The following is a 14129-nucleotide window of genomic DNA, read 5'->3' as shown; positions in this document are numbered from 1 at the left end:
TTCGTCGAAAACACCGATAAATGTAGGCTGAATAACCGTTACTAAATGGCGTGAAGAGTAAACAGAGAAAATCTTATCAAGCATGCGGCACTGGTAATGATAATGCTACCTTCTTCAAATTATGCAATCAAAAAGACAAAAAGAAAAGACAATTATTGAATTCACACACACCCATCCACAACTGTCCATTCCTTTGCACAGCCACTTGCTTATTTACAAAATTTCTTCGTCGATTTTATGTACCGGACTTGTACTTGTGTAGAATAAAAACCAAAGGTCTGCTTTGGTGAATTGTGCAAGAAATAAATTCTGAAATCTGGAAACTCTGCTTAAAACCAAAGGCCAGTATTCTCCACATTTATCGAAAAATACCCAGCAGAACCTTTGGCCATAAACTTAATTTTCATCAAAAAACACCAACACGTCAAAGACCTCAACTAAGGAAAAAAAAAAGACATTGCTGTTGCCACTAAGCAGACCCTAAGAAGGTCCTGAGAGAGAAATCAAAATTGACTTGCCCCAAAGTAGATGGGGTCCATATTTTCCAACAAATAAAAAATACTTATTCATGTTAAGCGAAGTTCGAAGCGACAAAGAAACCAACCTGGCTGCCACTTTGCCCTACTGTAGAAGGCTCTCCAGCCAGGAGCTGTGTACAGAGTTATTCTCTTTGACTGCCAAGGGTGTGCAAGACAGTCTCAATGGTCCAGCGATCTCCTCGAGCGAGCGGCAAAGATGGGGAACTCAAGCGAAGCGGAGCAGGTCTGAAACCAAGCCGCTGTAGCCACCACCAGGAAGAAGGAACCGACAGCGCGCCTCCTCGCCCCAGCACAAGCGTGATGGAAAGACACGCTCAATCTATCTCAGCCCTACCGAGGGTCGCAAATATGTCAACTGCAAATCTTTTTAAGAGAAGTTATCCACCTGGCTGAAATGTTTCCACCGTCCTCAAGAAATTTAGTTACTAATAAGAAATAGCTGATGCTGGAGGAATGTTTTGTATTCATTTCTTATAATAAAAAGTCACAAATCTAGAAAAAAAAATATTGTGCAAAAACAAAAATTAGTTTTTTTTTATTAATAATCCATTTATTTTCATTAATCCAATTAATCAGCTAATTTCATCATCAACTATTAACCTACATTATAATCGTGGTTACTGGAGCCCCTAACTTTTAAAATGAACATTATCTTGACTAAAACATTAAAAGTGTAAGTAACCAGGATCTTTTACATTTTCAAAGTGTTCCAAAGGATTGGCTGCTTGGTTGGCACTCTTAAGGCCTGTTCACACATGCAGCCGAGCGCTACAAGCATAGCGCTGACCTCGCGCTAAGCACGTGCCGATGGGAGCATTCACCAGCTTTGTATCGCACCGTCAAAACTGTTGCTTATAGCAGACGATAAGTAGCTGACGGCACGTGAGCAGCGCTACATCAGCGCTTCGCTCATGTGAGAACCGGCCTTTATTTTCTTAATATCATTACCTCAAGGTGGTCAAGTTGCAAATGAAAGCCTGTAGGCTTACTTCCACCACCACACCTTATAAATGTGTATAAGGTGCTTCCACTGCACTAACACAACCACAGTGGTACCTTCCTGCAGAGCAAACTGCTTGCATATAAAGAATTTGCTTATGCTTATCGGACGTGTCTAGAAAGAATGGCTTCTGCAAAGTAAAATCTTCAAACCCAAACAAAAATTAGCAACAGTGAATCACTAACGACTTACCTGTACATCGTCATTTTCATCTACTGCCATTTCTTCCCCAGGTGGCCCCTATTCAAGAAAGTAAATTGTAAGCTTAGCTATAAAGACACAGCAGTCATTTCCAGGGTATGTAACATTTCATTATCGAAACCAAACAAATTCCACTGCAAGACTTGTCACAAGCAAGCATAAAATGGCTGGTAAAAATTACACACACAAGATTATCAGCAAAGCCTGTGGCTTACACAGAGCTCCTTGCCTTCCTGTAAACCAATTTTTACGCAAGGGGCAGTCCACAGTGGTCAGCGAAACGAAAAATTAATGCACCTTGAGAGCTGTTATGTTGACGTCATTGCGAGTAGAGCCCAAAACGCACAAGATGTCAGTGTCTCTCAGAATGGAATCGAATAAACTCGACGAGTTTTTTTTCTGAACTTTATTGTACTAAGGATGCTTTGCATAGGTTCACTAGAATGAAGGTCTTGACATTGTAATCTTGGAGGGTGGGGAAGGACAGCACAAGCATTAACACGAAACTGTAGACATATCTAATGTTTAATTTCATAAATCTGTCCTTAAACATATGCCCGGGACCAGAGCAAAGCACAGCTTATAGGTCAGAAATACGAGGGAAGCTCAAAAAATCACAGTTTTCTCATAAGTCAACAAAAAGAACCACACATTTACGCATTCAGACAAAAGGCACCTCAAACCCGAACCGTTAAAGAAGAGGCGTACAAAACCAGGGCAGCCAGTCAGAAAGGAGAATCGGCCAGAAAAATGAACAATAGGGCAAAATGAACAATGATGACAACCAACTCAGAGAACCATAGCCAGACCTAACAAGACGACAGACTAAAAAAAAAAAAAAAGGATGGAAAAAATATTGCAGAATTAGCACAGCAGTTCTCAAACTGTGAACGCTTTCAAGGGCCCCCTGGGGTCCTCCAGAGCGTTCATGGGTGTCCGTGCCAAATAAAGAAAAAACTGCTCTAAAAAAAAAAAGCCCTTTATGGCATCGCACAAGATTTCTGAGGCAGAATGTCTTAGGGGTCCCCGAACAGCCTTCGAGTGGGTCAGGGTGACTATAACGGCCAAAGGTTTCAGAATCGCTGCTTTAGCGGGGACCGGGAGAGCAACAGAGACTTTGCTAAAACAATTGTTATTACTAGAAATTGTCAATGATTCCTTCCCTAGACGTTTATAGCCATGTCTCTGGGGAAAGCTAAATTATTGTGTTTTCTAAGAAACCTCTCCACTTTATTTTCAACAATTATACTCTTCGTTTGGAACCTGCAATCTTGAAGATAATACAATTAATACAAAGGTGCAAGCGAGCTGGACAAGAATGACGAAAATAATTCCCAGAGAAGGGGAATAAGGGGTTTACAAAAGACAGATTATGTGAACATAAAAGAACTGTGTTGGAGATTTGTGTTTGTCCCCCTTGTTTCCCTTCTCCAGGGATTATTTTCGTCAATCTTGAAGACATCGATAAAAGTACAATTGCCTGTTTATCTTACTTTCATAATGTACTGCTTAACATGATGGCTATAGCAGGGAAGCTAGGTGCAACTGTGGTTTTAAGACCTAATTTTCAGCTGATCAGGCAGACTCCCTTCTTGTCAGAAAGAAGTGGATGTAGTAAGAATCACAGAGAAATATACCTGTCTTGCGATCTGGGTGTGGTGTATGAAACACCTGCGATGTGTGCATCCTACTATGTGAAACAGGCTGCTAGTTTTAAAAACAACAGATTGTGGGAACATAAAAGAGCAGTTTGTGCAAGTCGGCTAAACACCTTTCCCGATGTGTCAATTGCGGTGTTGTCTGGGAAAACACTAAAATACCTCGTGGGGAAAAAGATGGCTATGAACAGTAAAGGAGTAGATAATTACTTGTAGTAATGATTGTCTTAGTGACATGCTTCATCCTCTCACTAACCCTATAAGAGTGTGCCTACATGCTTAATTCTCGCAAAGTTCTCACCTTTGGCTTTTTTTAGCGATGGATTAGTCAGGTCTGGTTGCCTTCTTGTATTGGGTTGTTGTCAGTTTACACTTTGCCTTGTTATTAGCTTTCCTGGCTCATTCTCTATTCTGCCCAATCACCCTAGTTTTGTTCACCCTTTCTTCTGCATCGGTTTAAAGTGCCTTCATTGAGAAGTGTTGTTGCACGGTTCTATTCCTTTCGAGGTTTCTTTGTGCTTTTGAGCTGTGTTCCGAGCTGCTGGTTTGTGTTTATCCCGTCTCTTCACAATGCTCCAGGGTTACAACGTCTGCGCTTAACCAGCTCATCTTTATACTCTCTCTGACTTTAACAAAAGCCTCCACATTTAACGTAACACGAGGAAGGTTTGACCAACAAATTTCACCGACCCAACTTAAGGGCAGGTCAATCGAAAGGTTATAGTTGTGCAATGCTACTGGCATAAGCACTCTAAGCAGCAACCGGTCTCATACTAACAAAACGAAATGATAGCACAAGACCCCCATAAACGAAGGACATTTCGAGTGTTACGTCCAACTGCAAAGGTTAGAAGTTAAAAAGCACTCGCCTGTCACATTTGCGAAAACTTTACGGAACAAACACCCGACCAACGCGAGAACCTATGCCGACCTTACACGATCTTGGGTCGGCCTTGGCTAGCAGGCACGTTGGGAAAGCCCAGTCTCTTGATTTGCGTGCCGCCGCAGACACGGCAAAGAAAGAAGAGCCTCCTACAAGCGCGAACTCGAATGCTCCCGAGTGTGGTATCTTATCGACGCAACCTCAACTGCTGCTCGACATGTCGGGGAATCCCTCAATTCTTCCCTTTTATTTATCCATTTGTTTTGTTTTTTCTCTTATTTTTGACGCACTCGGGGAGCTTTGCGTTTTGTGAGAGTCACAACCGGGAGTCTAGCAGCGACGGCTAGCCAGCGGAGATGTGACGAAAGCCGCCCGAGACGATATGAGCTTATGAATAATGCCCGACATCACTATCTGCCTGGAGAGCGAGCGCAACACTATGGCAGTACGGGCACTGCAGCGGTTGTTCGCGTACTGCTCGCTGTTCCGTGGTCAGGTCACGGAAGAAAAGAGAGGCGAGCAACGCGCGTACGCCAGCGAACATCGCTGCTGGGATGACCAGCCTGTCGAAAACGAAGAATGCCGGTCAATGTTTGGGTGGCGGGGATCGCGGAGAGTGTGAAGATGGGAAAACGGCGAAAAGGACTCACCCCACAGTCTGGCTTTATCTGAACCCATGGGTCCGCCGCAAGCTGAGCTAACGGCATTATACTCGCCAGTGTAATTTTTGATGAGATGGAAGCCTTTCGCCCTTACACACATAAATTTATCATCTATTTCCTGGCGGCACTTCCGCCAAGATGGCTTGCTCGCTCGAAAGTACACTACAATCACTACAATGGTACTAGAGTACGGTTACTGTGTCTGTTGTGCTCAAGAAACTCCTTGGTCAACTCAGCTAATGACGTCATACCTAACGTCACCAACGACAACGCCAGAGCAGTGCACGAAAACAAAAGAAAGGTTCAGAAGGTTAGTGTAAAGGGTCTAGATAAATATAAATTTACATGCAAAAATTATTGAATAAGCTGATTTAACGGGAGATGCGATTTAGAACGAAATTACAACGGGGGAGTAAAAAGTTTTGCACTAGGTGACACAAGCTGTCAGCCAATCTATGGTCTATCCGCTTATCTAGTCTGTTCCTTTCGGTTCGTTTATCCATTCACTCATCCTCGCTCCTCTCGCTCCTCGTAGAACCGTGGTACTGTTTTCCACGTCGTTTATATCAGATATTGTTAATCACAGCGTCGAAAATCATGTTCTGTGTTTTATTATGATGACTGTAACTCTATTTGGGGGGCTGTCTATCAGGATTTAGATTTAAAAAAATGGCGCGCTAACGTCTGCGAGAAGCTGGCATCGGTTCTGCTTACCTCTGGGACAAGCAGACGAAGCGCCCACAGACATCGTTTTAACACGTTGGTTTTATCATCGTAACAGGCCGGTCTTGGCCCTGTCTCTAAATATGTCCGACGACGAAGGAGGAAGTCTGATGTTCAGAGCGTTCAGTGTGCCAGACACTGGCGAAGAGTACGACCTGGACATTCCCCCCACCTCTGGAAACGAATACCTCCGCAGAGTGCAGTGAGTACGCTTGCTGTACGCCCATGCTAGTCAAAACAAAACAAAACATCTATTTATTTATTTTAGGCAGGAGGCCTACAACTGTCCTGATGTTGTGGTTGCAAACCTGGACACCAGCAAGTTCACGAGCAGACAGACCGTACGGTTTAACGACGTAAGTTTGGCATGACAAGAAATATGTACGACGATCGCCCAAATACCCAATTTTCAAGTTCATTTGTCCAGTGTATGCAGGCACTTATATGTGTTTACAGCCCCAGTCACATTTAACCCGAGCGCTCCCTTGCGCGTTGTTTTTCTCCAAGCGGTGATAGACTGGTGGCGGCCAGTGAAACTATCAGCGACGTTGACTCGAGAGTAGTCATCTGCTTAACGGTCTGCTGAAGAAGAAATGAACAATGTGACACTTGCATGCGACCTCTTTTCCAGACTGCATGTCGCTAATCCTCTAACTGCAGTTACGCTTTTACCAAGATGCATAAGCGCACATGCGCCCCTAGCTTTGACTGCACAGCCACAGAAAATTGTCCAAAAGTGTACTGTGGTAACTGGTGCATGGTTAAGCGTAACTGCAGTTAAGCATGCCTGTGTAATTAAAGGGTATTAGTGAAAAATAAATAAAAATAAAACTAGCACCCGAAAGTGGGTATCCAGGAACATGATTTCTGCACGACGCTCATCATTAAAGGGCAACTCCGCTCAATTCCGAAGATTTCGGGATAATGATTGATTTCGAATTAAAAAGCCCTAGTAAAACACACTGCGTCGTTTGCTTCGCGAAAAATGGGATATATATTTTTAAATATAATTTTAAACACGAGCAGAAATCGAAACCGAAACTTCGGCTCCGCCCGGCAACATTGGCCTCGGGTCGCCAAGTACATGGCCATCACGTGGTACGAGATGTCACGTGATCCTCGGCCCAACGACGGGCGGGATTGAGGCGGGCGTGTGGCAGGCGCGAGTGTCGTCTGCACCGCACTCTTCGCCACGTTTTGGTGTCAACGGCATTTGACGACGTCTGCACAAGTCTGCGCACGTGGTGTTCGTAGTGTGGACGAAACTCCGAGAGACAATAATCACAATCGGTGAGACGACGACGGCGGTTAAGACGCGGAAGACGGCGGTAACGCCGGGATCACGGTGGGCAGCCGGACGGCTCCCAAGAAACGCGCCGCGCAGGCGCGTTACACCAATCACGTGGACACCGCTGAGTACCGAGAGGCAACATTGCTGACGTCATGGGCTACGCTCGCCCGGAGAAGTAAAAACAAGCAAAAGGGAGCCATGATAATGACGTTTAGCTCAATGTTGGCTCCGCCCATGCTGTGACTGTGCCTTGACTGCGCTGTTGGTTGCGCCTGAATTCGCCCGCTTAAGTCAGCCAATTTCGGCAACTTGGCGAGTTGCAAAGTTTGCCGGACCGTTTAAGAAACATTTAGACAGAACTGCGTCGTAACATTTCACGTGTGGTCTCCCTAGGCGATACTGAAGAGGACTGCATTGTTTTTTCAAAACCAAAAATGAAGCGGAGTTGCCTTTTAAATTAAGAGCATGCTATATCTGTCCTTTTGCAATTGCAGTGCTCAGACACGTCAGCCAATCCAGCTCACAAATAGCATGCGTGTACTGCATATCTGTCACACTATGCTCGGTAACAATCAGTCCGTTTGCGAATATTCGGGTTCAGATTCGTGACCAGTTAGTGCCGCAATGAGAAATGAAGAACCATGACAATATTCCTGTGTAGCATGTTGTCATAAGCAGTGCTAACCCAGGTGCATGCCTCTAACGAATACTGGCAGCATCAGCTGGCGAAAGATCATCCGACAGCTTGTTCTTTCCACAAGCCAGAAAAGCGGCCACACCAGCGCTTTTGGCGCTCGGGCACTGAAGAATTAAATCTAAGAATCTCAACACCTGTAGCGCATATTAATAGGACTGCCTATTGTTAAGCCAGGCATGAAAATACCAGGGAAACCTCGGATGATATTGGTGGTTCGAATCAGCTGTGAATTGACGCACCTGTTGTCTTCATTCCAAAGGGCACGTCTGTTTTATCAAACCAACCACTTTTCTTTCAGTCAAGCGAGTGTGCCCCACCTCCCGATGGTTTGGCTCCGACTTTAGAGTGGCAGAAAGAGCAAGTGGCCAATTTCTCGGCGACCAGGCAGGTAAGGTGCCGTACATCTAGCATCTCTTTGTGTTGTGTGTATGTTTATACAGCCTGAAGTTAGTCTGCCCCAATGGGCGACTGGTCTCTCAGCTGTAGATGAGCAATTTAGCTAGTGTAGTATGACTGCTAGCCTGGTGTCTTTAATGTGTATCACGTAGTAGTGATACACGACCGCACGCCGGTACGATGCTCATCCAGATGGAAACGGGCAGGCGTGGGGATTGAACCCAGGATCCCTGGGTTCCACATTGCGAAGCTTCTAGCTGGTGTGCGCTAGCCCACTCGGTCACCGATCCCCCTTTAGCATCTCAAATTCCCAGTAACAACAGTTTGTGGTCTCATCTCTTAGAAAGCGTAAACTGAGTGAGAACGGTCTGTGCAAAATAAGGTGGTCTGTCTTTTCTTACAACATACATAATGCCAGAATAAAGCATGCAAGTAGCAGGAACTGGAAGAAGAGGAACTCGGAAAAGAGTCTGTAGAGCCTTGGGGTGCAAGCTGACATTTTGTTATGTGACATGGCTTCCTCGGGAGTTAAGAAGCGTCTCTGTGTGAAGCATCAATGTCCACTTTGAATCTGCCCAGCATATTCTTTTACAGCGAGAGCCGTTATGGGCTTTTCTTACCGCTGGAAATGATGCCGGTTGTTGATGTTGTAGTTGTCGTAGCTATTGTCGTTGATGTTGTAGTTGGCATTGTGGGCGTCCGTCGTTGATATTGCCAAATCCTAAAAATAATCGCTTGCTGCCTGTGGGAATCGAACCTGGGTCCACTGCGTGCAAAGCAGAGATGTAACAACAGAGCTACGCCACAGCGTTAACCACCCTTTTTATATTTGAAGTTTTTGTAGTACCCGATGCCCACTGCACATTCTCTCTGGAAAGAAAAAAAAAAAATAGCCAATAGCAAAATGCTGTTGTAGCACTGTCCATGCCAAGAGCTCATGCCGGGAGATGCACTTTCACGCGCTGCCGGACAGAAAGAAACAAATAAGTCCGGAACAAAATGGTCAGATGTCCATTTTGTTCCAAACTCTTTTGTTCACTTGCCCCACAGTGCGTGAACGCGACGCCGACGCCCAACAGTTTTGCCATGACTTCTCGCAGCTGTTGCTGCAGCTGTCCTAGGGATTAATGCAGTACAGCTCAAATTTTTCTACTGTCTCAAACGGATAAATAATATGCGAGTACCAAGAATGTCAACAGTCACTTAGGCAGTCACTTTCTTTTCTAGCTACTCGCAAGGCACAAGGCCCTGATGAAAAAGAGCAAAGCAAAGTGTCCCGTTAGATTGGTGAGTATATCTGATCCTAAGGTATAGGGGACAACGTCTGAACCTTTGCTTCTGCCCGTGGCAACGCTTGCCACTCTTACACCACAGACTCCCCGATTTCAATTGCGCAGTATTGTGCACATCGAATGTGATAAAATCAGTCTTTTTTGGTTGTCTTTCTCTTGTCCCATAGCCAATGTTTTAAATTTTCCTTTTTCTATGGTCTAATGAAGAGTTGCTCAAACTTTTCAGGCCCGCGACACCTTAAATACTTTACCCTCGTCCGGCGACCCATCCCCCTTCCCTTCCTTTCCCCCGTTAGAGCAGCATCAAAGCTATCAGCAGCTCAGCTTTCTTAGGCCCCCCGCAAACCCCAGACGTTGCCTCACGACCCTCACTTTGCACACCTCTGGTCTAATGGAATAAAAGTCTCGCTCAACAGGCTGACAAGCCTGTTGAGCGAGTGATTCTTAGCACAGTTCTTAGAATGTCCAGAAGTGTAATGTTTTTTATATGCATGTGTATATATGTTGTGCATAATGTCATGTTTTGATTTATTAAAACTTCTTATACTTTTATGCTATATATAGTACATGGTGTTACGAATTTACAGACTCGCCGTGAAATGACCCGAACAAATCTGAGCCTGAATGTAGGAGCTCAATCTTTGACCAAAGGTGCGCTTTAGTGATGGATATTACTTTGTAAAATTTCAGGGCATAACTTTATTCCTGTGTAAAGTTATAACAGCTTTGATAAGTGCAGCAAGCACTTGGTAACCATCGTCTGCTTTCAACCAAGAGCGTTATCTGCTTGCTACCTTTTGGGGGGTGGTGGAAGAAGTAGAACCCTCGATTCACTCGGCCTTCTGTGTCGGCGTCCGCCAATGACCATGTTTAATTTTTCACAGGAAGGGAGCTATGCCTCAAAATTTTTCAATGTATAGAATCCACCATTGAAATAAACTTTTGAGGAAAATTCGAGACTACTCGCAGGGTCGAATTTTCATCACCGATTTTAGAGCGAAACTCCCGCTTTTTCTCGTTGGATTGGATCTCCAAATTAGATTGAAAAATTTTGATTAGTATACCAATGTTTGCACACTTCACCAACAACCGAGTTTGCTTCCAAAAAGTTGTATCTCATTTGGCCTACTCTTACGGGCGTACAGTAAGAGCACAGTGCAGTTGCTTTCCCCTGTTATCACCCAGAAAGAAAACTCCGAGTCACTGGGCTTTGGACGTGGCGTCGGCTGCTCCACTGAAGATAGCTACTGCACATTCTCATAATGTGTTCCACAGCCCAGGATTATATGGCAGTGCATAGAGAGTAATTATTAAAATATCCTATAACCAGCTCAAATTAGCCGTTTCGATGGCGGTTTGGTTACATGCACAGCACCAAAGTACAAACAAAGGCCACACGCTCATGCTAGATGCAGGACTACCAAAAAAAACCCTTTCTCTCCAAGAAAAAACACTTGGCTGCTGCTATTTCACTCTCACCATTAACTTTCAAGCTTGCACTGCTGAAGTGTGGTGTAGAAATGCTTGGCCTGGCCTGTTGTCTTTGTCTTCTTTTAATCATGACTCTATACCTCAGGTGCACTTCCGCTTAATTGTAGATGATCACAAAGAACACAAGTACAGCGTGTGGCACTGCAAAAAGGACAGTGAAGTTCGTTTTTTTTTTCACACAATATTAAAATGTTGCTGGAACTACGATTGCCGTGGGATGTGCACCACCAATTCGGATGGTGGATCTTGGTGCTCGACTCTAGACTATGGAGATTTCTGCAACAAAGCCCCATAGCCATGTGCAAGTAAACAGTGTATGAATTTTCCAAACTCATTTTGTTGGCCACGATGAATCGAATGTGTGCCGCAATGTTGTAGCCTCGAGCAGACGACAAGGAGAGATGGCGAAGTGTCTGCTATGGATCTGCCCCACCTGCCATAGCACCTCTGCTCAGCATTGTCTCGGCCATTCCACAGGTGAACGCTTGCATTTCACATATGTCTGCAACAGAGCAGTACAACCCATTTCTGCATTTCAGCACACAGTTGACAATCTGATAAACTACAACACCCAGTGGATTCAAGAAAAGGGATTTTGCATTGAAATGGTACGTTGGTTTACCTCTTCTCCAAAGCCAGCTCAACTTTTAATTTTGAACAGATTTTCGAAACTGTTAAGGTGACAGTTACAGGAACACTGTCTTTACTGCGTTCATGGTGCTCAGCAGACAATAGGCAGGGCGTTAACCGCCACAATAAATTTGAAAGTTAACTAAAATAGGCTAATTATAACTTTGTAAATTATGGTTTAACGGCTCATGTTGCAATTGCAGTTTTTAAAGGCAGTTATTATTAGAGGCTAATCCAATGTAAACATTTAGGTAACTGAGAGGCTAATTAATTGTAAACATTTAGGCAACTGATTGTTGCATATCTCATCAGATACGCATCAATCAGTTTTGCATTTTTGTCAAACGATTTCGAAATGGGACGCACAAAAGAGCGCCGGCACTCCCGTTCATAATGATGCCTGGAAGGGTGGCATACTCAATTCGGGCGCTTTGTCATTATCTCAGCAGCTCGAAGTCAACATCCGCCAGTCTTGTACACGTTACTAAAAAAAAGTAATCGATTACAATTACTATTACTCTTGGCTAAAAAGTATTCGATTAGATTACTTGATTACCCGACGGCAAAAGTAATTGGACATTACTTAAAGAAGTAATCGTTACTTTTTCGATTACTTTATTGTGTGAAGACACATCTTTAGCGCTCACAACGATGAACTACTTCCAACCTATATTTCACATTTGCACTAGTATTGAAAAAGAAAAACTGGCTCCCTCTTCGTGGTCGTTGCACCTTCACAATGCGGACACAAGCATAGAATTCGTTTGAAGACGTTTAATGATTTGGGCGTTCACCAGTGTGTGTGTGTGTGTGTGGGGGGGGGGGGGGGGGGGGGAGAAGTGGAGGAGGTTCTAGATCATGTTAACATGTTAAGCTTGAGCAAGGGTTGTCGCTCAAAGTTTGCGTGGCTCATTTTATTATTCACATGTGGATGAGCTCGCATGTTATACAAAAGAGCAGCAGCTCCAGGATTTGAAACGGATCATGTGTAGTATCCATTAGCGGAAGAGATCGCCCCGACCACTTCTCAACTCGAAACATTGCTCGTCACAAAGACCACGTAGGGGAAATTGGGAAATATTTCAACTAGGGATGTCGCGAACCACCCTAGGTTCGATTTCGAAAGGTTTCGATATTTGCGAAGCGAACTGAGGTTCGATTTCGAAAAATTTCGATATTTTCGTACCGACCGAGGTTCGATTTAGAAAAATTCTCAACTTTTGTCCACTGCGGAGTTTCGAATTCGAAAATTTCGAAGCTTTCACGGTTTCTAAAATTTCGAATTCGAATATTTCTAATATTTTTTTACTTCAGGTTCGATAAATTCGAAGATTTCGAAATCCTTTGTAAAAAAAATTCGAAAACTTCGAACGCTTCGAATTTTCATAGACATGAAGTTCGAATAATTCGAAAATTTCTAATTTCTTTTTGCATAAAGTTCGAAAAGTTCGAAAGTTTCGATTCTCTTTTAATGCTAAATTAAAAAAAAAAAAAAAAAAAAAAAAAAAAAACTTCGAAGATTTTGAATTTTTTTCTAATCCAAGTTTTCAAAGTTCGAAGCACGGTTTTCAAGTTCCTCCACAGTTTGTTTCAAATAACGTTTTCACGACTCACTGGTTTTCACAAAATCAAGTTTAGAAAAGTTAGGGTGTGATATCTAGATTCTGCGAAGTTGGTCAGGCAATTAAATGAGACGACGAGTGTCCCGGACGTGCTAGAATATTTGCCAGTGCAGAATTGTGACCGCCGGCCCCGGGGGAAGGGGGGGGGGGGGTGTCTTTATCACGCAGTAGTGATTGCACGAACACACTGTTTTACGAGACTCGTCCAGTTCGAAACGGCCAGGGGCGAGCAGGAGGTTGAGGCTCAGAAAAACCTTGAAGCGACCTGGCAAACTAGCTCGCCACTCCTTGCACGCTGGTAGTAATCCGATCCGGTGCTTATTTTAATCTGAAATTATTTATGCATATGTATAGCTACTGTCGCTCTTCACTGCATAAAAGGTTGCGTAGATGGTCATTGTTAGAAACTCGTTGTCAGAAGGCACTGCTCGTCACATGCTTAGTGGTTCGGAAGTTCAAAGCTGTCTTTTCGACCTAAACACCTGTGCCGATAGTAACAAAAGAAAAAAAAAAAAGAATAAATGCGGGAATAAAAAGCAGGAGAAAAAAAAAACTATCAAGAATTCTTGGAAGTGTTCTATTCTTGCATATTCAGAGGTTCAGAACTTCGAAACAAGTTTCTTTTACCAAAATGTGTACAGGCTAAAAGAAACACGTCCCAGGAACGTGAAGCGAAAAAAAAAAAAAAAAAAAGTTTTCTTTTAATGACGTGCTGAACTTGAACACTACTAGATATCTTCTCCCATGAGTTAATTTATTCCTTAACGTGAAAAAACAATAAATATATTATTTCGTATTCTGCAGATGGCAATGATATGTACTGTCTGTGGTGTTAATTTAAATGCGATACCTCAAACAACTTAGACGAAAATAAATATCAAGTTTAGGTCATAATTGCATGCAGATACATGTTTGGACATTTCTTCGAAACTCACGTTGAATAACAATAATCACATCTTAAGACGGCACTTACCTAGGCTATACATAGATCATTCATAAAAAAAAAGTATAACATATCTACCATAAATAGCTCCGGCTGCAGCG

General features: G+C 43.5%; 2 protein-coding genes across 5 annotated transcripts in view; one reads left to right on the top strand and one right to left on the bottom strand.

Annotated features, from left to right (window-relative positions):
* The window catches only part of LOC115333153 (ribosomal protein S6 kinase alpha-2), a 30186-nt gene extending 24989 nt beyond the window's left edge, over nt 1-5197 (bottom strand). Inside the window, exons 1-2 of one of the 4 annotated variants that reach the window (XM_029995759.4) lie at nt 4932-5197; nt 1732-1779 (exon numbers count right to left, since the gene is read on the bottom strand). In XM_029995759.4, coding sequence (XP_029851619.1) covers nt 1732-1779; nt 4932-4988 — 105 coding nt within the window. In that variant the 5' untranslated portion in view covers nt 4989-5197. Of the gene's footprint in view, nt 1-1731; nt 1780-4267; nt 4301-4334; nt 4897-4931 lie in introns of those variants that run through there. The other 3 variants (XM_029995760.4, XM_029995762.3, XM_029995761.4) reach the window with 3 other exon arrangements.
* A 118-nt stretch (nt 5198-5315) lies between these two features.
* The window catches only part of LOC8031491 (gem-associated protein 2), a 12781-nt gene continuing 3967 nt past the window's right edge, over nt 5316-14129 (top strand). The window contains exons 1-6 of the mRNA XM_002405859.5: nt 5316-5868; nt 5935-6022; nt 7953-8042; nt 9278-9337; nt 11212-11310; nt 11373-11441. Coding sequence (XP_002405903.2) covers nt 5750-5868; nt 5935-6022; nt 7953-8042; nt 9278-9337; nt 11212-11310; nt 11373-11441 — 525 coding nt within the window. The 5' untranslated portion in view covers nt 5316-5749. The remainder of the gene's footprint in view (nt 5869-5934; nt 6023-7952; nt 8043-9277; nt 9338-11211; nt 11311-11372; nt 11442-14129) is intronic.

Source organism: Ixodes scapularis, unplaced genomic scaffold, assembly GCF_016920785.2.
Source record: "Ixodes scapularis isolate PalLabHiFi unplaced genomic scaffold, ASM1692078v2 PGA_scaffold2__306_contigs__length_199485367, whole genome shotgun sequence".
Taxonomy (NCBI): Eukaryota; Metazoa; Arthropoda; class Arachnida; order Ixodida; family Ixodidae; genus Ixodes; species Ixodes scapularis.
Note: the sequence above shows the minus strand (reverse complement) of the source record. Positions and strands in the feature narration are given on the sequence as shown.